This window comes from Sarcophilus harrisii, chromosome 5 (assembly GCF_902635505.1).
Source record: "Sarcophilus harrisii chromosome 5, mSarHar1.11, whole genome shotgun sequence".
Lineage (NCBI taxonomy): Eukaryota > Metazoa > Chordata > Mammalia > Dasyuromorphia > Dasyuridae > Sarcophilus > Sarcophilus harrisii.
In genome coordinates, this window is record NC_045430.1 from 268267773 (window position 1) to 268292836 (window position 25064).

Sequence of the window (25064 nt, forward strand, 5' to 3'; positions counted from 1 at the left end):
TTTAATTTATTTATTTTTTTGCTGAGGTAATTGGGGTTAAGTGATTTGCCCAGAGTCTCATAGTTGTGTGAACTTGGGTCCTCCTGACTTCAGGGCTGGTGCTCTCTCCACTGCGCCACCTAGCTGCTCCAACTTTTATTTTTTCTTGAGGGGGTTTTGTTGTTTTTGTTCTTTTGGTTTTTTTGGTCAATGTTTTCTTTCATATGACTATTATGGAAATGTTTTGCTTGGTTACAGGTATATAACCTATATTGAATTGCTTGTATTCAATGGGGAAGAAGGAAGGGAAAGAATCTGGAACTCAAAAGTTTATGTAATGAGGGAAAGATAAAATACTAAATTTAAAAAGAAATTAAAATAAAATTTTTTTAAAGAAAGAAATGGATGGTATTAGCAATTCCATATAGAAAAGAAGCTTCATAAACTCCACCTTTCTGAATACCAGTGTAAAACCTGGGGCTTCCTTGTCCAGCATTCTTCGATCTGGAGTAGGGGTTCAGCACCTTTCTGGTGTGCCCCCTCCCCTGCAGTAGTTCTGGGGCTGTGCTCTGGGTGGGGTGGGCTTCTGAGGAGCTCCCCCCAAGGCTGTGCCCTGGGATCCTGTACCTCTAAGCAGGGGGTCGGGGGGCACCTTCCCAGCATTTGTCGCCTTGACGCCTTTCTTTTGCCCTACCCAGAAGAGAAGTTTGCCCAGGCCGTGTGCTTCCTGCTTGTGGATCTCTACATTCTAACTTACCAAGCCGAGAAAGCGCTGCATCTCCTCGCTGTCCTAGAAAAAATGATCTCCCAGGGCAGTAATAACAAAAACGGCAAAAACAATGAGGTAAGCCTGGGCTCCAGGCTTGGGGAGAGGGAGGGAAGTGCCCATTCTCACAGTCAGTGTGTCAGTCAAACTTAGCATCAGGCCCGGTCCAGCTTTGGAGAGAGGAGAAAAGATGGAGGAGCCAGCTAGGGCCGAGGTCAGGTCTAGCCTGGGCTAGCCACTGACTGCTGGGTGGGAGTGACAAGAGCACCCCATTGGCCAGGGGAAGGTCAGGTGAGACAGCGCCATGTAAATGTTACTTGTCATCGTCATGATGACACATTAAAGATGTGCAGACAAGCTCCATACCAGGAAATTGGGAAGCAGCCCACAGAAAGGAGTGGAGGAATCCAAAGGGATTGAGGAAGGCTTTAGGGAAAAGTGCTTGAAGGAATCCTGAAGAGGAGGAGCGAAAGCCTTCCAGCAGGAGAAAGTCAGGAGTCCCCATCCCTGCATCAAAACTTGTGTGTTGGGCATCAAGATGTGGGGAGACTAGGAAGGGCCAAAGTAGAGGGGCTTTAGAGGCCGAGCAGAGCATTTTGTATTTGTTCCTGGAGGCAGTGGGGAGACACAGGAGTTTATGTGGGGGGGGGGGGGGCCCTCCAGACCTGTGCTTTAGAAAAAATCCTTTCAGTGGCTGATAGAGGATGGATTGGGCTGGGGAGAGACTCTAGCCTGAGCAGGTCAGGGCAGTAATCCAGCCTAGAGGTGACAAGGTTCTGCTCCGGCGGTGCCAGAGGGACAGGGGAGTGTACTCAAGGGTATGAGAGAGCACAAATGGACAGGCCTGGGCAATAGCGTGGCTGAGGGACTAAGGGGCAGGAGCGGGATGCCCTCCATAGTGATTGGCAAGTTAGAGGAGGAAAGGTGGTGAGTTGTATTTGTATGTGTTGAGCTGTCAGTGATCCAGAAGGCCAAGCTCAAGACATCCTGGCATCAGGATGTGGTCAGGACTGGGTGAGCTTGGCTTTGGCTTCCTCTCATTTATTAGAAGATTGTGCACAAGCAGTAGGTGAGGAAGAGGTGCCTTTTGCTCGTAAATAAATATCTTGCTCTAGTTTGCTTACCAAAGAGGAGATAGCAAAGTGATTTCCATCCAAGGTCTTGGTACTGCAGTGGTCTGGGCAGCAAAAGCAGCTTGGATTTCCTGGGAGCGTTTATTTTTCAGCATTTTAAAACATTTTTATTTAAAATGAAAGGAATTAAAGCCTCATTGATTAAATACTGGTTTGCTTTGTTTCTTTGATTTTGTGTGTGTGTGTGTGTGTGCAGTCAGGAAACACTACCGGCAAAGAGGGATCAAATCATAAAGCTGAAAGTGGAGCCTTAATAGAAGCTGCAAAGTCTAAAATTCACCAGGTGAGCTGATATCAGAGTTGAAGTCTACATACTGTGTAGTCAGCCTGGTGATAGAGGCGGGAAGTTGAAAACAGGAAGCAATCTCTAAACATCTGTCTTTACCCTTGCAGGGTATTACTTAATTTTGTGGTTGATTTATAGACATAACTCTGTTTCACTTCAATTGTCACTAACAAAGAGGCATTTTTAGTGGTTATGTCCCCCAGCCCGGCAGCGGTGGAAATGGGGGGAGAAAGGGAGGAAGAAGTAAGGGCAAAGGCTAGAGCATCAGCACAGCCTTCATTCCCGAAAGTTGAACACTGTTTTGTGATGTTTACATTCACTGTAGTTCTCATGTAAAAAATTTTCCCTCCAACTGCAGTATAAAGTGAGAGCCTATATCCAAATGAAGTCCCTGAAAGCTTGCAAAAGGGAAATTAAGTCTGTCATGAATACAGCTGGAAATGTAAGTATCTGGCAGTTTTTATTTTTTATTTTTTTTCACGTAAGGGCATGCTGTATATATACTTACCTTCCTTTTCTTAGAGAAAATATCTAAGCTGACATTGAGAGGTGCTTCACTTATGTTTTTTTTTTTAATAAGCTGACATTGAGAGGTGTTCTACTTAGTGGGGGTTTTTTAATCGGGACTTTGATTTTTTTTTTTTTTGTTTGTTTCATAGAGGTCAAAAATTCAATTTAAACCACTTCTTTAAAGTACTCGTTAATAATAACGTTTAAAAATAACTGATTGTAAATTTAGCCTTTTCTTTTTTTGCACTCAGTGGTGCTGGGAACTCCTTACAAGGAAATCCATCTCCCAGTCCAGCACCTCATATGGAAAGTGAAGTCAAGTGACTCACCCAGAATCCTATAAGCAATCTGGGCGATATTAGAACTTGAACCCAGATCTTGTATACTCCATAGCCAACCCTCTGGCTGTCTGCTGGGCTATCTCAGAGCAGTAGCAAACTATATATACCATGCAAAATGAAAATTTTCATCTTACATAAAATCCCCATCATGGAGTAGAATAGAACTAAGCACATTAGCAGAAAATAAATAGAATCTTCCTTTTTAATTATATTTATGAGTAGCACTAGTCTGCTTACCCCATTGTAACTGAAGTGTATTTGTGTTTTGGATGGGCTGAGATTTATGTTGATCTGTTGTTCAGATTCACTGCAATATGTGTCTACTACAAGGCACTGTACCTGAGACTGCAAGCCCTGAAATTTGGCCCCTCTCCACCTGGATGACTCTTAGAAGCATCCAGAAATGGGAAACCATCTCATGCTTTGGACTGGCTTCTGAAAATTCAGGGAGGGATGGAACAAGAAAAACTCATCTTAGTTGTGTGGCTGGAGGAAAGGGGATGTTGAGACCTGGAAATCTGGAGTGAATGAGCGAGGGAAAGGGGCTGCAGGAAGAGATCAGGCTTTGCCCAAACCCAGAGGTAGATCTGGAGTTGGGTCAGAAAAGGTGGACTTCCTTAGTGATCAGGATTAATTATATCTATGAGTAGCACTAGTCTGCTTACCCCATTGTAACTGAAGTGTATTAAATAAATGAGCATTTGTGGCAGAAAAGGGAGCCAGGCTATGGAATGGCTGCTTGAAAAGCCAGATGGATTGAGAAATGTTTAAGTCTTAGTAACTTTTGAGATTGGGCCTGGGATTCCCTTCTTGGGTTACTCAACGCCTAGGGTTTGCTCTGGGTGAATGTTTGTTTTAAATAGATTACAAGTAAGTTGAACTATAGGAGATACTATGAGGAGAAATTATAGGAAGAGGAGAAGGCTGTGATTACAGGGTTTGAGGGGGAAGCCTTTGTTTTCTTGGAACAGGGCAGTAACCAGTTTTTAGCCCCACAGCAACAGTGCAGCAACTTGCTACATGGTGACTTTTAGGCATATTCTTTTTGTTAGGTCTTTCTAAAAATTGCGGAATTGCTTGAGTTCTGTACAATTACAACTTACCCTTCCTTAGGAGAGTGTCATTTCTTTAAAAATAGCTTTCTTTTCTCAATACATACATACACACACACATTCTCTTTCTCTCTCTCTCTTTCCCTCTCTCTCTTTCCCTCTCTCTCTCTCTCTAGTGAATCTGTGATTTCATCCATGTGGCTCTCTTTTAAGGGCACATGGTAACTCCCCGTTTTTGTCGTCTTGTGTGGTGTGACAGTAAACTCCAATAGTCAGGCACACCCAAAACACACATCTGGATATCATCTTTCCTTCTTCCTCCTCAGAGCTTATATCCTTTGAAATTCTCCTTTGCACTCCACACATTTTGCTGTTATTTCCCCCTCTACTGCCCAATTCAGTTACACATTTTCTAAGGACGGGGCTAGCTGTGAGTGTGTTCCCAGGGTTTGGCACATTGTGGGTGTGTAATAAATGTTGACTACATACATACTGCTAACTTTGCCTCCATTGACTTGGAAAAGTATTTAATTCAAGTTTGTTTAGAATTACATGAATTGTCAGTCTCTGCAGTAAGTGATTGAAATACTTGTTAGTCTCAATTTAGTGATGTAACAAATGAAAACCGTGTATTATTAAAGTGAATTTTTGATTGTTTGCTCTGTTGTTGACAGTTGTGTTTTTTATTTATTTTTGACAATTTCCTGTAGGAACAAGAGACTTAGAGATCAGATATTAAAATACCAAGCAACAAACAGTAGTTTCTGTTGATTATGCCATAATTATATTGGTTCATTGCTAAATTGTTAGTAGAGTAATGCAAATCTGAACTCAGTATCATTACCTCTTTAAGTTATAACTTATGTTTTTTTACAGTCTGCTCCTTCTTTGTTTCTTAAAAGCAATTTTGAATATTTAAGGGGCAATTATCGAAAAGCAGTGAAATTGTTAAATAGTGCCAACATTGCTGAACATCCAGGATTCATGAAAACAGGTAAAAGAAAATCATGAAATTTGAATAATGTATATTCTTTATCTCTTCCTCCTCTTCCTATGTCTTCTGTTCACAAACACCTCTTGAGAATAATTTCTAAATGGATAATTTTAATGGTGTCTCATAGTGGTAATACCATGTGGAATCTCTACTTTGCCTTTTCCCAAACTCTTGTGATTTCAGTTTATTGCACACTGACTTCTAACTCCTTGTTGTTCACTCATTCAATTGTGTCCAGCTCTTCTTGACCCTGTAGACCAGACTGTCCATGGGGCTTTTTTGGCAGAGGTCTTGACCTGGTTTGCCATTTCCTCCTCCAGTGGATGAAGGCAAAAAGAGATTGAATGATTTGTCCACAGACCCAGTTAGTGAGTGTTTGGGGCCAGATTTGAAGTCAGGACTTCTGACACCAGACCAGTGCTCTAGGCACTGAACCACCTAGCTGTGTCCTCAGTGATTCCTAGAGGAGCCAAAATTGAAAAAGTTTTTGTCTTTGAAAATCCTTCTAAAAAAAAAAACCTGTTATAATAGACAATAACTTGAGGGTGTGTTTGTATAATACAGGGCAGAGGGATGCGAACAGAAGTAAAGTCTGCAATCTAGGCCATCGGTCTGTCTCACACTGGTCCAGTTGTGAATTTCTATTCTGGGGGATGTGAACTCTGTCATCAGATATGACACATTGTTTATAATCTCAAGAAATGGGGGGGGGGGATAATTAAAATAATAATGACTTCCTACAGCCTTGTGAGTATTGAGGCTGAAGTATATATTTTACAGGTGAATAATTAACTGATCCATAGTTACACTTATAACACTTCCAAACTATTGTGTTTGAAATAGGGATTTTTATTTTAAATTATTTTGAGTTTTAAAAAATAGTTGGTGGTATATAGTATAAATGAATTGCAAACATTTTCTTCCAAAAAGGTGGAATTTCATAAATATCCCTTCTAGTCGTTAGTAGTCACTTTTCAGCATAGTTTAGTTTTACTTTTTCAGGGCAATTAGAAAAATAAAATGAGTAATTTAAAATCACTGACAAACCAGAAATTTGCTTTCAAATGCAGTCAGTCATATTTGGTATAGATGCAAGTCAGTTATCAAATCCTGACATGTATAAATTTTTTTCAGTGCCTGCTTTGACAATGGCCATCTCTAAGCTCAGCCAGGCCATGTCGTGCATGTAGAGAAAGCATTAGGGAAGAGAGTGTGCTGGGCGACGCTCACAGAGGATCGGCCTCCAGCACCTCTGCAAGATATTGGTTGACATTAGAGCAGTAGCATGACAAGAGCTTGGTAGGAGGCGAGAGAACTCCCTCCCCCCTCCTCCAGCATCAGTCTTAGTCTGAGGGTCACCCTACCTCCTCCCCCCGCTCCCTGCTCTTGGGGAGCTTGCCAGCTTGTGGGGTTTTATAGTAGGAATTCTGTGGGGAAACTCACATTCACACACACACACGCATGCACGCACGCCTTTGTTGGGTCATTGATATTTTAACTGTCAGGGGCCTTGGACCTCTTCCTTGGCCTAGATAGCACAGTGTGATTTGACACGGCGCCAAGGCCTCGCGTAGCAGAGGGGCTGACCTCTGTCTCTCAGGGCTCTCCTTCATGGCCATGTTGGGTCAGAACTGCATGAGGAGGCTGCAAGGGCTTCCCTGGGTCCTGCCTGTCCAGGGCTGACTCAGCTTGGACAGTACCAGGGAACAGGCGGGCTCTTGCCCTCTAAGAAGAGTGGCTCCCTGCTCTCTCCTCGACAGCCTCAGCACAGCCTGAAGGCTGGTCAAGCCAAGCACAAGGGATGCAGAGGTTTGGCGAGGGGCCCGTTGATGGTCCTTGGCTCTGCTCACTGAGGACCAGCCCAGGAAAGTGGCCCCTTGGGGGTCCCTGCAGTAGCCTGGCTTTGTGTCCCTGCTCTGAGTGCTCCGTCAGTGGGAGGGTGGGGGGTTCCTCCATTAGAAGGTAGTGTTCTGGCCTCCTGTACTTTGATGTGCTTTTGTTTTGTTTTGTTTTTTAATTTTCAGGTGAATGCTTAAGGTGCATGTTCTGGAACAATCTGGGCTGCATTCATTTTGCCATGGGCAAGCACAATTTGGGGATTTTCTATTTTAAGAAGGCTCTCCAAGAAAATGATAATGTCTGTGCCCAGCTTGGAGCAGGCAGCACAGACCCGGGTAAGTGTCCTTTTAGCCAACCGGGTAGGGTTACCAAAGCTAACCTGAGGAGTGCCCGATCGGGTTCATTTCAGAATAATAATTTAAAAAAAAAAAAAAAGGAAGGACTTTTTGTAAAACATAAAAGAAAATACAAGAATTTGTGGACAATCGGGACAACATTGAAAGTTGGATATTGAACTTATTATCTTTTTTCAAGGGGAAAAAAATTTGATGTACATAGTAGCCATTTCATTTTTGTCCCTTTTTCTGTTCTACTTTGTTTATGGAAGAGTTTGGGTTTTTTTGGTACTGTAAATTCAGGACAAGTTTTAAAAATGATAAAAATAAGGTAAAGAGCACGAGGATCTCTAACTTCAAGTGCCTGTTGTGTGGCAGACACTGTGAATATAGTCTCATTTGCTCCTCACAACAACTTTGGAAGGCAGGTGCTGTTATTATCCCCTTTTACAAATGAGGAAACTGAGGCAGCCAGTGGATTAGGGTACACAGCTAGTAAGTATCTGAGACCAAATTTTAGCTCTCATCTTCCTGATTGACATTATCACTGGGCTGCTCAGCTGCCTCAACTGAGATAAGGGATGTGAAGATACATTGCCTTGATTTTTGTTTCTATTTTGTTCAACAGCATTTACAAGCTATGGAATTTAAAATTAGAAAGGTGTCACCTCACTAACAAGTTGATAAAAGTCAACCCTTGTGTCCCCTTTTCATGAAGTGAGGGCTTGTGTGTGTGTGTGTGCTTGTGCATGTGTTTGTGGGTATGTGCGTGTACTTTTGTTGTACTTGAAGCCCAGTCGCTGCCAGTGACCCTCCTGGGGCCTGAGCCCCGGAGCTGGGACTCAGAGTCCTGGTCTTCTCAGGAGGAGGTGCTGAGGTGGCCACGCACTCCGTGTAGCTGTCAGGGTGCGAGGCGACATCAGGCCTGGCTCAGGGACTCTCTGGCTCCTTGGAGTCTGGCCTGTGGGTTCTGGCCCCTGAGGGGCGATGTTGAGATTTCCGCTGAGATGCGCTGGGGGTGGGAGTGGGGATGGTGTGTGCAGTGAGTGTGAAACAAGGATGAGGCTTCATGAAGATCTTCTTGTTACCAGGGAAGAAATTCTCAGGGAGACCCATGTGCACCCTGCTGACCAATAAGCGCTATGAGCTCCTGTACAACTGTGGCATTCAGCTGCTGCACATCGGGCGGCCCCTGGCTGCTTTCGAGTGCCTGATCGAAGCCGTCCAGGTTTATCATTCCAATGCCCGCCTTTGGCTGAGGCTGGCCGAGTGCTGCATCGCTGCCAACAAGGGGGTGAGTCGCTGGCCTGCCGGCCCTGCCCTGGGTCGGCCCACAGTCACCGCTTGACGACCAGGCCGTCTTCCTCCTTTCTCCTTTCACTTCCTGTTGGGGAGTTGTTGTATGTAGAGATTGCTAAAACCTGGGTGTGTAGACACAGGACATTAGCCATTTTTAAAAGGAATCATTGACTAAAGCCCTTCCAGAGAGAGTGGGAGTAGTCCCAGGAGGCGCCTAGAAGGTGCCTATTCTGGCCAGTGGGAGTGCAGCAATTGTAATCTTAGACCAGGCCCCTTTTTATACTCTAAAAATCACAGAGGGCCTCCTTCCTTCCCTCCCTGCAGCTTTAGTTGTGGCGGGTTATATCTATAGCTATTTACTGTGTTAAAAATTAGAATGTCTTAGTGTGATTAGTCTCATGGGCCCCAGAGTCACTATGGAGGTTCCTGCTTTAGAGATATAGGCAGATAGCTAGTGAATCAGCTTCCCTATTCCTAGTGAATAAGTGGGGTTAGATAAACAAAGAAATTTATTTCCACTAGGAAAAAATAAAGGTTTTTCAGAAAGGGCAAGAGACAGAGCCTGTCTCTCTGGTGGCCTCCAGGGAAGGAGGATTGCAGAATGCTGTTATGCACTTGCCTCTGGCAGAACCTGACTGGAGTTGGGAGAAGTGAGAGTTGCGTTGCAGTGGTCACAGCCGTGGCAAGCCCCTCTTCTGGGGAGCCTCCCAAACTGAGCTGCTGCCAGCTGAGGGTCTCCAGGAGAGCTCCTGACCTGACCTTTGAGGAGATCTTTTAAATGTCGAATGTCAAATTCTACAAGATGTACAAGGAGAAAATTGTTAAAGCACATCTGGAAATCCCCTGTTCTGTATCTTGTAGAATTTTATCTTTTAAATTTTTGTTTAATGTGGAATCAAAGTCTTGTTGTAAGGCCTCCCTCCAGCAGATTCTTCTTAAGTGGAAACAGTTGTGGATTTAAACTTTCCTTGCATCCCAGTCCATACAAAATGAGGTTTATAAGTTGTGGATGGCTTTTTTTTCCCCCAATATCATTGGATCCAAACCCCCTCCCCCCCCTTTTGCAGACCAAGACTTAAATGTTGGCACCTTGATTAGGGTTCCACAGAGAAAGAGCACCCAGATTAAGGGGAAATTTGAACCCCGATCCTCTCTGTCAGATGCCTTTCATTGGGTCCAGCAAAAATAGTATGTTAAAAGGAAGAATGGTAGAGAGGGAAGGGGCTTGGATGTGGGAGTCAGGGGATTCAAGTTCAAACTCTGCTTCTGGCATAATCTGTGGGATCCTGGGAAAGATATCTATCTTTTCTGGATATCAATTAAATAAGGGCATTCAAACACAAATTACTTTTTACCAGCTCATGCTTTAAAAATTTTAATTTGGGGAAATAGGAACTTCTAAAACAGATGAATAAGGGCAGTGAATTGTTATAATATGCCAAGGCACATTCTTTACAGAAAGCGTTGCCTCAGATGCCCAACTCAGATTCTTAGATCATGTATGGTTCTGCTGCCCTGAAAGCCAGAGCTTGAGAGTTGGGAGCCTACTTTGGGCACCTTCCCTGCCCTGTCCCTCCTCACATACACAAGCAGTCTCCCACACATGGAGACTCCCTCTCCCGGGGCACAGTGAATGTCCGAGGAGTTCTCATTGGACAATGCTCTGCACAGTTGCTGACCTGTGGGCTTTTGTCTTGGACGCCTGAGATCCTTTTGCTTTAGGCCATAGTTGTTCAGGTCTGTTCCTCTTCTGTGAGCCCCTCCACATTACTCGTTTGTCACTGTTTTTTCCTTCAATTCTGTGACCCATTTCCATAAAGTGAAATGCTTCCTGCAGCAAATTAACAGTCTCCTCAGTGACATCACCAAATCTCAGAAAGACTTGGGTGCACTTTCCATTGGTCTTCATTGCAGATATCTTTCTCTGTCCTTTTCCCTGGTACAAGGGAGAGGAAGAGAGGTACTCTCTCCCTGCCTTCCCCCATTTATCTTCCTGAGATGTTTTGGGGAGGTTTGAGACTTTGAGAAAATTAAAATGAGTTTGAAATGGATCTCCTTGTCTTTATTCTATTACTGTGATCATGAGGCTCCTTGAAAACTTTCCTTGTATGTTTTGTAGACCTCAGAACAGGAGACTAAAGGTCTTCCGAGCAAAAAGGGGATTGTACAGTCCATTGTGGGTCAAGGCTATCATCGAAAGATAGTCCTGGCGTCCCAGTCCATACAGAATGCGGTTTATAAGTAAGTACGGGGCAGGGTGGCCCCCTCATCTTGTTTATTTTGTTTTGCATATGGGAGTTTGCTTTTCTTTGAATTTAATGGCCTAAGTCATAGAAGGGACTCTCTTGTAGCTAGCCTTATATTACTTTCCAAACAAAACCTCCATGATGGTGTGGAAGAAATTGGCCTTGGTCGCCTCTGTGCACTTACCTTGTCTCTCCAAGAGAGGGCGGCGAGGGATGTGTGATGTGTACTTGGCCGTCCATCACTCAGGCTTTTGTTTAGAAGCTTCTTTCTCTGGGGTAGAATATTTAAATAAGATAATTTGTAGCTTAAAGGGCCCAGCAGAGACTGTTTAGTTACTGGTATACATAAGTGTCCAAAATAGCTTGGAAATCTTTAGCTGCCAGAGGGATTTCTCAATTTATGGTCTTTCAAAAATTCAAGGACCACATTCTCTATAAATATTCCAGCTAGTTTCCCATATTTCTCTGGTGACAGAGCTAGCAGCTGGAGGCTTCAAGCAGTCTTTCAAAGCTTCTTAGGTGAAAGGCTGTCTATGGATTTTAATGTACTGATTAAAATTATCAGTGACTTCACTTCTATTACTAGTAGAACAAGACATTTAAAAAATGATAATTAGCACCCACCTCCATAAACAAATTTCTTATTGACTTTTCATTTCATCTGTTTGCTTTTGTTCTTTTAAGTGACGGCCAGTCCTCCGCTATTCCTGTAGCCAGTATGGAGTTTGCGGCCATTTGTCTCAGGAACGCCTTGCTGCTGTTACCAGAAGACCAACAGGAACCAAAGCAGGAGAATGGGGCAAAAACAAGCAGCCAGTTGGGTGGGAGTGCAGAAAACACAGAAAGTCAGGAGACTTGCAGGTAATCCAGCCCTGGGATTTCCCAAATGAGGAAATGCCCCCTCCCGGTCAGCAAATCAGTATCATCGCTCCACCTAATGGTCTTAGGGAGTTGCCTCGATCAGCAAGTGGTAAAATGATTAACCATAGTCCATTTGTTTCAGAACTCAGTCTCATGGCTCCCTGGCTCAAGAGTCTGGTTCTCTATTCATTATACCCTGGCCGCTTCTGTTAAAGATACAAAAACATTTAGCAGATTTAAGCTTTTTTTAAGATTAACGGTAAACCAAAGGAGCAGAGTATGTTTATGATGAAATAGCTATTTTTCTTAATATTTGTATCATAAAGATATTAATTGAATATAAATACATTCTTTAAGAATTAAGAATATTCACCAGCCCTGAAGTCAGGAGGACTTGAGTGCAAATCTGGTCTCAAACTAGGCAAGTCACTTAACCCCAATTGCCTCAGCAATTATTAAGCAATAATTAAGAATATTAAAAATAAAACTTTTCAGTTGAAAAAAATCAAGTATCTTCTATTTGTTTGGTTTTGTGCTAGGAACTGTGCTGCATGTAAATGAGAACCCTTCCTTTCCACTCAGGCAGCCCACTCTAGCTGAAAAATAAAACAAAGTGAAACTTTAAAATGACAACTTTAAAAAGATAACCTCTCCAGGGCTCCTTTTAAGTTTCCCTTGCTGTAATCTACCCCAAGGCTACCGATTGCCAGGGCCATATATACCAGTCCTCCCCAGATAGACATGGAGACGAGACCGGTGTTAAAGTGCCAAACAGCCTTTCTTTATTGATAATCTCAGCAGGGGAAGCAAGAGAAGGTGTGTCTCTGCTTCTCTGACTCTCTCTACTTCTCTCCGCATCCTTCTCCTTCGCCTATGGCAAAGCTGTCCCTTTATATTCCCTCTCCTCTGGGATTACCCCATGTCTATCCCACTCAGCACTGTGTAGGATCTGGAGAAGGGAGACACCAGAATTAGTGCTGTATCCTAAGGAAAGATCAAACAGCCTCAGAGGCCAAGCCCCCTTCTGCCTCCTAGGTCCACCCTACCAGCTGACATGGCGTACTTGGCAGTTCTCAGAAGGAAAGTCTCTACCTCACTATAGCATAATAGTGCGCATTTATGTAGCTCCTTAAGGCTTGCAGATTACTTTTCAGTATCAGCAGTACTGACTCAGAACAGAGTCTAGAGGAGGGGAAGAGTCCCAGTGGCTAGAGAAGGCATTCCAGAAGAGGAGACATATTCGAGATGATCGATGCAGGGGGTGGGGGGAATTGGAGCTGAAGGAAATAGCATAAGTAAGGGTGTAAGGGTGGGGTGGGGGTAGGTAAGAAACGGTTTGTGGTTTGTGTAGGGGAGTAGTGGGAGGGAGCGTTCAGGGTCAAGTGGTTGCTGTAGACAGTCTTAAGAGAGTGAGTGATGTGATAAGAGCCACATTTTAGGCAGGATAGATTGGTCTGGGGCAAGATGCAGGTTGGCAGACTGGTTATGGGGCTGCCCTGGGAGTTGCAGAAGCAAAGTGAGTACTTGGGCTCAAGGATGGGGAGCAGAGAATGGGGGGAGGAAGGGAAATTGAACTTAATGGTGGAGTTCAGAGGAAAGAGAAGGGTCTGAAGCAGCTCTGGTGTGTGAGTCTAGTGAGAATCAATGGACAAAAGAAAGTTCAATGGAAAAGCTCTCATGTTGCCTGGGGGCAGGCGGGCAATTTCAGGTTTGAAGTGGTGACAGGGACCACCAAGTGAAAGATAAAGGATGAGTTGGGAGAAATTGGAGGGAATGGCCAATGCAGAACACTTGATAACTCCCCTGGGGATGAAGGAGAGAGGACATTTCAAGAATAAAAACTGGGGGCCTCAGAGTCTGGGCACAGCTGGGTGGTGATTCAGAGGGAGGTCCCGTGGTTTCCATGAGCACTTAGTAAACTTGTCTCTCTGTGTAACCATTGTAAGAGGAAGGACATATTTCTGTGGGGAGGCCGATGTAAAGCTCAGCCTCATTTACACCAGGAGAGCAGTGGAGTCCATCAGTGACCTTTCTGCGAAGGTGTACACGCCTTCACTGCATTGTCCTGTGGGGTCACTGACCTGAGAAAATCTTGGGGGAAGGTCCTGGGGGGCAGATGCCTGTCTGCTTCCAGGTGTGGAAAAGGGCTGCGCAGGAGCTGAGGAAGGATTTAGATGGGATTTTATGCCCTTGAGAAGGCACAAATTTTCCTCCTTCTAAGTAGACTCAAAGAATCTGAGAATTTAGGATTAGGAGAGAAGGCTCTTAATAGCAGGATATCTGGGCCTTGCCCAAAGCCTTGCCCAATCTTTCTTCCCCTTCTTTGTGCCCACATTTTTCCTGGTGCAACCTCCCGTGGTATCCACACTTTCTGAGGCATTGGGCAGCATATGGCTGGTGTTGAAGGGAAAGCACAAGGGACTCCTTTAGGGCCCATCCTGAAACCTCCCACCAGGAGCCCTCAGAGCTGAGGTGGAGAGGGTAGAGATACAGGACAATAAGGATGGCTGTTCCCATTCATACTTTTTAGATGTTGGAGGAGGAGGAAGGTCAGCTTGAGGAGGAATGGTCAGAACTTTGGGTGAAAGAGAAGGGGCAATGGGATGTGAAATCTAGGGCCCAGGAGAGAGCCGCGGCTTTCGAAAAATGTGCTTTGAATTTGTAGCTGTTGAGATGAGGTATATTTAAACTCTGGAAGTCTTTCTGATTTTGCCTCTCAGCAAATTTAAACTCCATAAATGTCTGAGGTAGTTTATTACTTTTGTGGCTTGCAAAGTGTTTGATGTTGGTAGTTCGGCCATTTTCAGTTGTGTCCAACTTCATGACCCGTTTGATATGGGAATTTCTTGACAAAGATACTGGACTGGTTGGCCATTTCTTTGTCCAGCTCATTTTACAGATGAGGAACCAAGGCAGGCAGGGTGAAGTGACTGGCCCAGGGTCAGACAGGTAGGAAATGTCTCAGGTCGAGAAGAGAGTTCTTCCTGTCTGCAAGCCCAGTGCTCTGGGCACTACATCACCTGACTGTCCCTTGATATACACTATATTATCTCAGTTTTAACTCCCAAATGATCTGGAGTTAATTACCAGTGATTTTATTTTCTCTTACCTTCTCTTTAAATAAACTTCCGGTCCACATTTTCTAAAGAGCTGGTTTAGTAATACTAGTATTTGATTAAGAGGTCAGTGGTCTTTAGATAGTATTTGTAAATACTTAGCACAGTATTTGGTACATAGTAGTCGGTGCTATGTAAGCCTTCTTCCTTTTCTTTTCTCCATCTTTCCTCTACTTTCTATTTCTTCCCTCTTTTCACCGATGGAATTATATCTTTTTACTTATATTTAAAAAATAAGGATCATCTGCTTGATAATTTTCTCATAAGTAAGAATTGATGTGAAATAGCTCAGTAATTAAATGGTAATAGGAGCAAATCATTAAGCAGTTATCATTTAATTCTTTTTATAACACAAGGGAATCACTATTACTAAGTATATAGTATGTGAGGGATGATATGGAAAACAAAAGATTTATTGGTTAATTTGTATAAGTAATAAGATTTTTTTTTTTTTCAGCAGTAAAAGTCATGATGGAGATAAATTCATCCCAGCTCCACCGTCCTCTCCTCTCAGAAAACAAGAATTAGAAAACTTAAGGTAAGTGCTAAAATAAAATTGTTTTAAATTTAGAGCCAAAGTAAACAACTCAGTTATTTTCATAAGCTTGCTCAGTATTAAATTATCTATATGATGTGAGAGAAAATATTGATGTGACATTCCATTCGGAAATTAATTAATGCCATTTGATTTCAAATCATGTTCATTTTTGAAGACAAAAAAGCAAAACCATTTGAGAAAATGATTATTAATAACCAGTGATTTGGGGAGATCCAGAGCTCCCCTGTTTTCTAAAATCCTCCTTTCAAAGTTTAGTCTCTGATGGTTAAATTTCTACTCTCATTCTTGGTCAGACCCCAATCAACCTTAAAAGAAATGTAATCTTAAGGTGGAGAAGCCAGTGGTGATCTACTGATTTGGGTGAGAATAAATTCTTTGATTATGTTGCCCTAGGTTGGGGATAATTTAGAAGTAATGAGCATAATCAAATTTGTATCTCAAGTCCTTCCTCAGAATAGGTTCACCTCTCATTGTAATGTTCATTCTCTGATTGTTAACCAATCAGAGTGGGTTACTATCTTCAGAATCTACTCTTGCAGGGGAAAGCATATAAACTCAGGCATATATAAGCTCACTGCCATATTTGGTATTTGTGAGTATTGTTGACCCTTTTATTAATAAAAATGCTAGCATTATTAATAGAATGGTTAGTCACTCAGAAACTATGCTGAACTTTTTAATGTCACACATCTAACACACTGACTGTCAGAAGGTCTAGGAAACATTCTACACCCTCCGACCCCCACTTCTGCAATGAAGGGAGAAAGGTATTCAGTTTTTCTTAGGGATCAGACTTTGTTTGACAGTTCCATTTTATTGGGTTGTTTTTTATTTTTTGTTTGGATTTGTATTGTTGTCGTCTCATATTGTTTTCCAAGTTTTGTTTCTTTTGCTCTGTGTCATCAATTCATATAAGTCTTATACTCTGAATTCTTATATTTCATATCCAATGACCCAGTAGTAGTTCATTACATTCACATACCACAATGTATTTAACCATTTTCCAGCCAATGGGCACCTAATTTGTTATTAATTCTTTGCTCCAAAGTGCTACTGTGAGTATTTTGGTAAGTATAGTCGGAGCCTTCTATTTTTGATATCTGTAGGATATAGTCCCATGGCCATATGTAATCTCATTACAGCATTTAAAAGGTTTTATTTTGTCTGACAGTCCAAGCATGTCAGGTATGGAAAGAAGGAGAGATCTGATGAGTGTTAGCATTTTTTGTACATAATTAGCAATTGTTGACTGGGCCTGTTTATTAGTTATGCAGTAGAATTGACAAACAATACTGTCATGAAATTATGCTTAGTCACAGAATTTAAAAGTTTCACAAGGTGGAAAGAAAGAAAAGTAACTGCATATTTCACTGATGAAAAATTAAATGCTCTTTAATGCAATCAAGACGTGGAAAATGGCTTGTTTTTGTTTTGTTTTGTTTTTTAATGATGTACAAATGTTAATTTTCTTCAAAAATTTTAATTGTTTTTTGCTGGATGAATATCTTTAACATGATTCAGTGGATCTTTTTCCTATGGAGACAAGTCTTTGGGGAACTTATAATGTTGATTATGTTCTGAATAAATCATTATTGAATTTGGCCCTTCCTACAAATCCAAGTAGTTTTAAGTTCAGTAGTTGTGACTCATAAAGCTTTTCTTCTTTTCTTATAATAAAATACTAGAAGCATAAATATTTTTATCAAAATTGTTATCTGTGCTCTCTGAATGCAGGAATTCAAAAAATGTTTGCTAGCCTTCATTTCCTGAGAAAATCAATTACCTCTAGTTGAGGCAGGTGTAGTAGATATAGTACTAGTCCAGTACAGTAAGGGCCTCAGATTATAGGCAAGTTACTTAATCTATGTTTTTCCCACTTTCTTTAACTTGGGGATTCTGTAGGTTATTGTGAGACTCAAATGAGGTCAAAGTGCATAGTACAATGCCTGGCAGGCACATGGTACTCTCTCTAAATGCTTATTCCCTTCCCATTCTCTGAATACCTACTGAACAATATGGCAGCTTGTTGTAAATTTGTTAAATGAAAGGAAATTCTCAAATAGCAAGGAGCTCACATCATCATCTGTATAGAAGATATGTGTACCAAATTGCATTGAAATCCTTAAAATTTTAAAAAATGTTCCCATTTAATAATTGTAAAAATTAGTCACCATTTGTTCCAAGATAGTGGGTTAAACGTTAGTATGAATTTAGACATATTTTTTATGGTTGTGCAAGAAAAGTTGTCACAGTCTATTTGTTGAGATTACCATGGGATTAAGACAAAGGCAAGAAATTAGGCAGTTGAAAGAGCTTTCACTTATAGTCAAATATTATTTTTTATTACTATTACAAACTACTATGTAGTTTGGAGTTACATTGCTTTGAAATGTATTTCCTTGCACCTCACCTCTTATTCTGTATGAGGTGGGGACGAGAAGGGAGAAGTGTTGGCTAATGCAATCCATGGTCGGGCTCCAGGCTCTCCTCAGTCCAATAAGCCAAGGAGGGTTTAGGAGCATTTGTCAAAACAGCTAAAGCATGTTGGCCTTGGGTCTTTTACTCTTTCTTTGGTTTTATTTTATTTCTGTCAAAGTGCACAGTAATTTCCCACTTGAGCTGTCAATAATATCCTGTGAATCTTGGATTCTTACCCTCTGTGTCCTGTTGTCTTAAGGGAGAGTTCACCTTTGTTGTTCTTCGCTTATAAGCAGGAAAGCTGAACCTAAATGTCTTTCTAACCTTTGACTCCCAGAAGGAAGCTTGCTTTTTGAGTTTTAAAATTGTGTTTTCAACATTATGTTCTTGAATTAAGCTATAATGTTTTCAGTTCTATCTTTTGGATGCTACATGGGGTGTTAACTTTGAGATGGCCCCCAAAATGCTGTCTGGAGGGGCTGATCATCACTGAAAGTTCAAAGCAAGAAAAACAGCTTGCAACTTTCTCATGTGAAATGCTTCCATAAATGCAACAGATTCCCAAGTTCTGTACAAAACTGGGTTTGTTAGGGTCTGAGGAGCTAAATCCAGCCCAAGGATGTGGGCTCAAATAAGGAGCAGGCACAGGCTAGCACTGCGCTGGGCTCTCCCTGCAGAAACTGAAGTCACCTTATCTAGTTAATTCTTTTAAAGAGTGGAATTGTTGTCAAATCAAGAAACCTCAGTGAACACTAAAAAGAAAAGAAGGGAAGTTTTGAGGGAAATGTCACAGCTTTGACACTAATGCACCCAAGAAAGACCTGCTTTCCTAGTATTTACTCGTGGTTTGAAATATTATTGGGGAAGTCACTTGTTTTCCTTGTGTTTGCCAGGGGAATTTTGTAATAAAAATGTTGTGATTTTCAGTTAATGGATTTATGAATAAATTGATTTGAGGGAATGAAAAAGTCTGGATTTTTGGTTTGCTTTAGTCATTCCATATTTTTTTTTCCATTATGAACCTGAACAGATGAACCTGAAATTAGTGTGATTATTTATCTCCTGAGAGTAGCTTTTAAGAGAAGTGCTGTAGGAAGGAATATTTCTTCTCTTGAATGCTTGTTCCTTTCTTGTTTAGTCAGCTATTTTTTCTGTGTCCTGAAAGTAGGAATAATGATTTCTGGGATGAGGGAGTGACTTCCTTTTGTCCCAGAAAGAAGTACCTTTTGGAATAGTACAGAACTACAGAATTTCCATGAGGGAATTCCAGGTTCACTACAATGAATTGTTAAAAATTAGTTAGCTAGTGTATATTAAGCTTTTATTGTGTGGAGCAGATGGACCAAAGGAAGTGGAACAAGATGGAATGGGCTTCAGGAGCTGCAGAAGCAGGCAGTTGTGACAGCGTTGTGGAGACAAATGGGCTGGGGAAGGGATGGGAAGCAGAGTGGTGCTGTCATTGTTTTCAGAGCCATAAAAGGAGTGCCTTAGAGAGAGAGGGCCGGTGAGGGTCTGTGGGCTAGGCCACCGAGAAGAATCGGGAGGACGTTTCTGTAAAGATTCTGTCAGAGGGATGGGCTCATTTCAACTTGATACTTTCTTGGGACCTCCTCCTTTGAATTCGCTGGGAAGGGAGATATGAATGAGAATGGATAGCTGCTTCTGTAGGCTGTTAGGTTTGACCCCTTGAACTCTAATGCCCAAAGCAACCATCATGTAAGCCATTTCCTTTTTCTAGCATAACTAATATGCAGTAACTTATTATGATGGTTCTAATGGCCATTTCTTGTGACATCCTCTTAAATGTGTTCTTTTTGTATATTTGTTCATAAGAGAAACAGGACTAAATTTGCATTGACATGTTGGCATATGTGTGTATGGGCATCATATTTATATATTTAAAATATTGTAGAAGTGCTTTCAGAATGTAGGTAAACACAAGACTTCATTATATTATTATATATTAAAATTTAAGATATACTATGTAGTAAATATATTAAAATGTATATAAATATGTATTTAGTATATTATAAGAGTGTTTTTAGAATGTAGGCAAAACAAAAAGACTTTGTTATATTATTTATTAAAACAGTTAAATTCTTTTTTGACTAATAAAAAAAGATATATCTAAAAATTAGGAGAATGTCTCAGATAAATTATGTACTTGAATTGTGAGCTTCCTCTTACTTGTGCTAAAATGAAGGGCCAAAGAATGAGCCCTACTTCCACCTCATAGTTAAGCTATATATAAAGATTTTTTTTTAACCAAAAAAAAGTTGAGTGTATAAATATATATACATATATTGTATTTAACATATACTTTAACATATTTAACATGTACGGGACTACCTGCCATCTGGGGGAGGGGGTGAAGGGAAGGGGTGAAAAGTTGGAATAGAAGGTTTTGCAAAGGTCATTGTTGAAAAATTACCCATGCATATGTTTTGTCAATAAAAAGCCATTAAAAAAAATAATAAATAAAAGTTGAGATATCACGTATTTTATTCAGAAAATTGGGGTTAAAAAAAATCTTTGAGCCTTAATTTAAATGAGTGCTACAAGTAGATAAAATATTAAGAATTATGACTATTCTTAAAATGTATCTAAGGCTTTAAAGCTGAAGTCTCAAATTATTTTTCCCTTACGAAATTGAGGAAAAAAAGTTAGATCTTAGCTACCAGTAATCGGTAAGAAATTGTTTCCTTTGCCTGTCAGTTGTGACAAATGGAGAAAAGGCAGTGGGAGAAAAATGATCTTGTGTTTTAACAGAAAAACATCCTCTTGCTCTTCCCTTCGAATACTTACACGGTAATGAGTACAGTAAGTTGCAAGCTTAAAATTGTGTGTATTCCCACAAACTTTTAATTCAGCATCAATTCTAGATGAATTTTATTCATATCTCCAATACTTTATTAAAGCAAGTAGCGTAGTGATGCAGTAAATGACTGAGTAAATATTTAATTTTGTTACAGTTTGCATTAAGATTAAGTGTTTTAATTTTTAAAAGTATTTTAATAAAGGTGTTCCTTGTTTTAGCCCTGTGAATTTTCTTGTATGATAATGTGATATCTTGTATGATACTGTGCTGAATCTAAAATCATCAGGTTTTTGAGTGCTGATACAAAAATACTATAAGGCCCCTGATGGTTAAGAAATTCACAAGTTCATTCAGTTGTAGTCTCTAGGAACTTAATTTGTTTTCCAGTTCCTTTTAGTCAATAATGAACGAGACTTTGATGCACTGATTTTTTCATTTGCTTTGAAGTTGAAACTTTAGTGGAACTCTCATTTCCTAAAACTCATGAAGTTTGCTGTTAGGGGTGAGTAGAAATTGTGTGTACTTGTGGAAAGAAGTGGAACATGACACGGGCTGGTGGGGATGAAAGTACTCGAAAGGGTACTAAATTAAAGCTGAAAAACATCCCAAGAAAAAGGAACTTTTAAAATTTGTCATTTGCTACAAAAATATAGGCAGAAAAAAATGAAAAAAAAAAAATGCATGCAGGAGGAAATAAAAAAATATTCCTTGTTGATCCCAGGCCTGCAAAGTCTACTCCCTAGACATCATCAGTTAGACACAGAATAATTCATTAGTTTTTTTAGGAACCTAAAGTATGTAGAGCAAATTCTTTTCCATTAAAGTTAGTAAATACTTTTGTGATCCATTGTTTTGTTTTGTTTTTTAAATAGTGATTTAAAGATAAATGAGTTATGCTCTAAATATGTTTGAAAATTATTTTTAAATGTATTGAAGAAAATTATATTCCTGTGAATTCTGACTTGCTGCTGTTCCTAGTATAAAAATTCCACGCCACATAATCCAATGGGGGTAATTTACTAACCACTATGTCTGTATATTCAACAGCAGAACAGCTCCAGCAGTAACTTTTCAACAAGATTTACTAGTGCTTGGCCCTGTACACAGAGATGTTCCTGGTCCATTTGACTAGCAAGTTGTGATGAAGAATTTACATTAGTATGAGGAATAGTACACGCTGACTCTGTGGACTCAAACCTGCACAGAATAAGCAAATGTCATATAGACAGAAAACTCCTAGGGCAGGGACACCACGGTGATTTTTCCTTGAGATTGAGACCTTAGAAGATGAGGCAGAGGAAGACCCCAACTTAACTTCGTATAATTAGGGGAGGGGAGAAGAGTTTAGTCTAAAGTCTCTTGAGAAATCAACATTTAATGGAAAGCGGCATGATGAATTTGAGAAGCATTTTGAACTCTCTGTGATTTCTGACTAGCCATATTTTATTTGCTGCCGAAATGTTAGTTTGTTGTGTAGTAGGAATGCTTAATCTGCAGCCAGTAGCTGGACTTGATGTAATCTGACATGTTTCAGTCCTTGTAGCTGGATAAACTAAGAGGCTGAATTGAGAATTGGGAACACCTGGATTCTGATCCTGTTTCAGGTGTTTGCCAGTTTGCCGTTCTGGACAAATCAAGGGAAATGGGAATTAACCTTGGGGGTGACTTTTCACAAAGTGGTTGTGAATCTGTGGGAACGTGAGCTCTTTGGGGATGAGGAATGTGACAAGATGTGAATCAGCTCAGGTGGAGCACTTTTGGACCTGCCAGGCCTGAAAGACAGTCTGCTAGTTAACTACAGAATGTGTGGGTTGGCAACCTTTCCCAGTCTTATCCAACAGGTTGTTTGGTGTGATTGGTGGTTTGAAAGAAGGTTTTTTTTCCTCCTTCTCTCTAGTCCAAATCACCAGAATCCAGAGCCTCCGGGGGCCTGGGACTCTGTATGTAGGGGGCCTGTGGAGTTTGGTCAAATCCTTGGGGGGGTGGGGAGGAAGAAGCTTGTCTTTTCCCTTGTGGCACAATTCTTCCGGTCTAATGAACTGTCAGATCTCTTGAGTATTTGGTAAAACAGATTGGACAGTGACTCGGAGATGGAGTTTGGGGTTGGGGGGTGGGCAGGAGGAACAGTATTTTGAGTGGTAGTCATCAAAATCAGTGTTTTCTACAGTGGTCTCAGGAAATTAGGCCATATATGTTTGTAGTGAAAGTAGATAACTACCAGATTTACACAAACTTGGGTGAGGAGCTTTAAGTGGGCTGTTTATTTCTCTTACGTGAGATGGGGGTGAAGTAGAAAACAAAGGGAGAAGCTGTTTCTTCTGGGAGGAGGAACTGGGAGAGAGGAAGAGCAAATGTAGCTTGGAGAATGCGTGCAGGGGGAAGAGATCACTTTGTAGGTGTGAATTTGAATTTTAATCAAAATCTTAACCATTTGTTATTAGGTGAAGATTTCAAATTGGAAAGAAAACAAACTTCACTAACTTCACTAAGTTTTTTTCTGTTAGAACTTTTGTCACTGCTGCAATTAGATGTGACATCTTAACCTGGAAAAGCCAGGGTAGAAAACAGGAAAACAGAGCTTCTTTACCTCCTTGTTATAATGAACATATGAGCTTCCTGGGAAAGAGAAATAAACCAGTCTCAGGCCCTGCTACAAATTACATGACTGACTTCTGGACTCAAAGTGGGCTTGACAGTTGCTAGAAATTTGAAGCTAGAGTGGCCCACCAATTGTCAGAAGAGTTCAGACCGGGCGTCCCACAGCATGCTTGACATGAGACTTGTCCAACAGCATTCATATTTCATCCCTAAAGAGAAAAACAAAAAACAACAATCTGCTTTCTCAGCAAGAAGCCCTTTAGCAAACATCCTGAAAAGATTTGGGCTTTGAGCAATCTCAAAAGAGCTATTTTTGTGAAGTGGAAGAATCTCACCAAGAGCAGGAGTTGACAGAAAAATGTGTATTAGGTGCCTGCTATGCACAGAGCACAGTGCTTGGATGAAGAAAAGATAAATTAGGCTAGCTCCTTGTCTCCTGGAGAGAGCTCACATTCTGCCCAAATCAGGCTTTAGCCAGTGCAACATACTTTGAGGGTCTGGCCAAGAGAAAGATGGAAAAATCCCAAATGCAGAAACTTCTTAAAGTTTGTCCTCAACAATTTTTCCCCAACCTCACCCTCCACTGCCACTTCATTTTAAAGGATCCGACAGGTCAGATTTCAGATTGCAAAGAGTCAGCTACAGAGAAAACCCTAGAAACCAAGAGAATGAGAATGAGAAAGGAAAAAAAAAAAGAGGTCTGTGCTCTTGGGACAAGAGAGTGGAGGAGAAGTAGAGTAGTTGGCTGGGGATGGGAAGAGAGAGGGAGTAGGGTAAAGTGAGCAGAGAGAAGTCTGTTAAAAAGAAAGTTTTAATAGAAGCATTTTTATAGCAAGGACACAAGAAAATTCAAGAGTGATGGATAAAAACACAGACTGAAGAGGACAAATGAATAATCCCCCAAAAAGCTGTTTCATTGAGTAAATTCTTCACAGTGAAGAAAAATAAGATATCTCCTGATAAAGGTAAAAGGATTGCAACAAATTTTGCCAGGCCTTCAAAGTCAAGAGGAGAACAATTTTTTAAAATCTTCAGAGTAGTTCAGCAATATAATTTAAAAACTGAATGAAAATGTCCAAGATATTGTTGTATTTGACTCTTCATGGCCCCATTTTGGAGTTTTCTTGACAAAGATATTAGAGTAGCTTATTATTTTCTTCTCTAACTTATTTTATAGATGAGAAAACAGGCAAAACCAAGAATACATTGTACACAATAACAGCAAGATTGTGCGATGAGCAACTATGAACGATTTGGTTCTTCTCAGTGGTTAGTGGATCAAAAGCAATCCCAGTAGATGTTGGACAGAAAATTCCATCTGCATCCAGAAAAAGATTTAAGGAGATTGAATATAAATGAACACATACTGTGCTCACTTCTTTATTTATTTATTTTTAATCTCTCCCGTGGTGTTTCAAGAACAAAAAACAAGAAATATTAGTATCAAAACAGTAAATTCCCAGAAAAAGAGAACAGCAGGATGGGAGTGCAGAAGTGAAAGAAAATTTTATTGAAGAAAATTAAAAGATGAGATTGAAAGAATATGGGGAAATCCAAAATAAAAGTGTAGACTTTGGAGTGCAGAAATTATCTAAGGATCATGGACTTCTTAAAAAACAGTGAAAAATAAAATTTGGGTACCATGATAAAAGAAATTCTTACAAGGAAGTTGCAAAGAATTTATTGGAACCAGATGGCCAAAAATAGAGTAAGAGATTCTACAAAATACCTCCAGAAAAACCTCTCAAGTATAACTTGTCAAGAAAGATTATAGTCAGATTTCATAGTAACATCATAAAACAAAAAATTTTGCAGATGTTCAGGGAAACACCTTTTATAAGAACAATAGCAATGATATGGGATTATTTTCTTTATAAGAAATGAAAGGGAAAACTGGAAAATGGTATTTTTAAA

General features: G+C 40.7%; 1 protein-coding gene across 6 annotated transcripts in view; it reads left to right on the forward strand.

Annotated features, from left to right (window-relative positions):
- Nucleotides 1-25064, forward strand: part of CNOT10 (CCR4-NOT transcription complex subunit 10) — a 62699-nt gene that overhangs the window by 22022 nt on the left and 15613 nt on the right. For 5 of the 6 annotated variants that reach the window (XM_031940437.1, XM_031940439.1, XM_031940442.1 and 2 more), the window contains 9 exons: nucleotides 678-823; nucleotides 2075-2161; nucleotides 2523-2606; nucleotides 4944-5061; nucleotides 7086-7235; nucleotides 8327-8529; nucleotides 10654-10775; nucleotides 11465-11641; nucleotides 15215-15295. In XM_031940437.1, the coding sequence (XP_031796297.1) occupies nucleotides 678-823; nucleotides 2075-2161; nucleotides 2523-2606; nucleotides 4944-5061; nucleotides 7086-7235; nucleotides 8327-8529; nucleotides 10654-10775; nucleotides 11465-11641; nucleotides 15215-15295 (1168 nt within the window). The remainder of the gene's footprint in view (nucleotides 1-677; nucleotides 824-2074; nucleotides 2162-2522; nucleotides 2607-4943; nucleotides 5062-7085; nucleotides 7236-8326; nucleotides 8530-10653; nucleotides 10776-11464; nucleotides 11642-15214; nucleotides 15296-25064) is intronic. The other variant, XM_031940438.1, reaches the window with a different exon arrangement.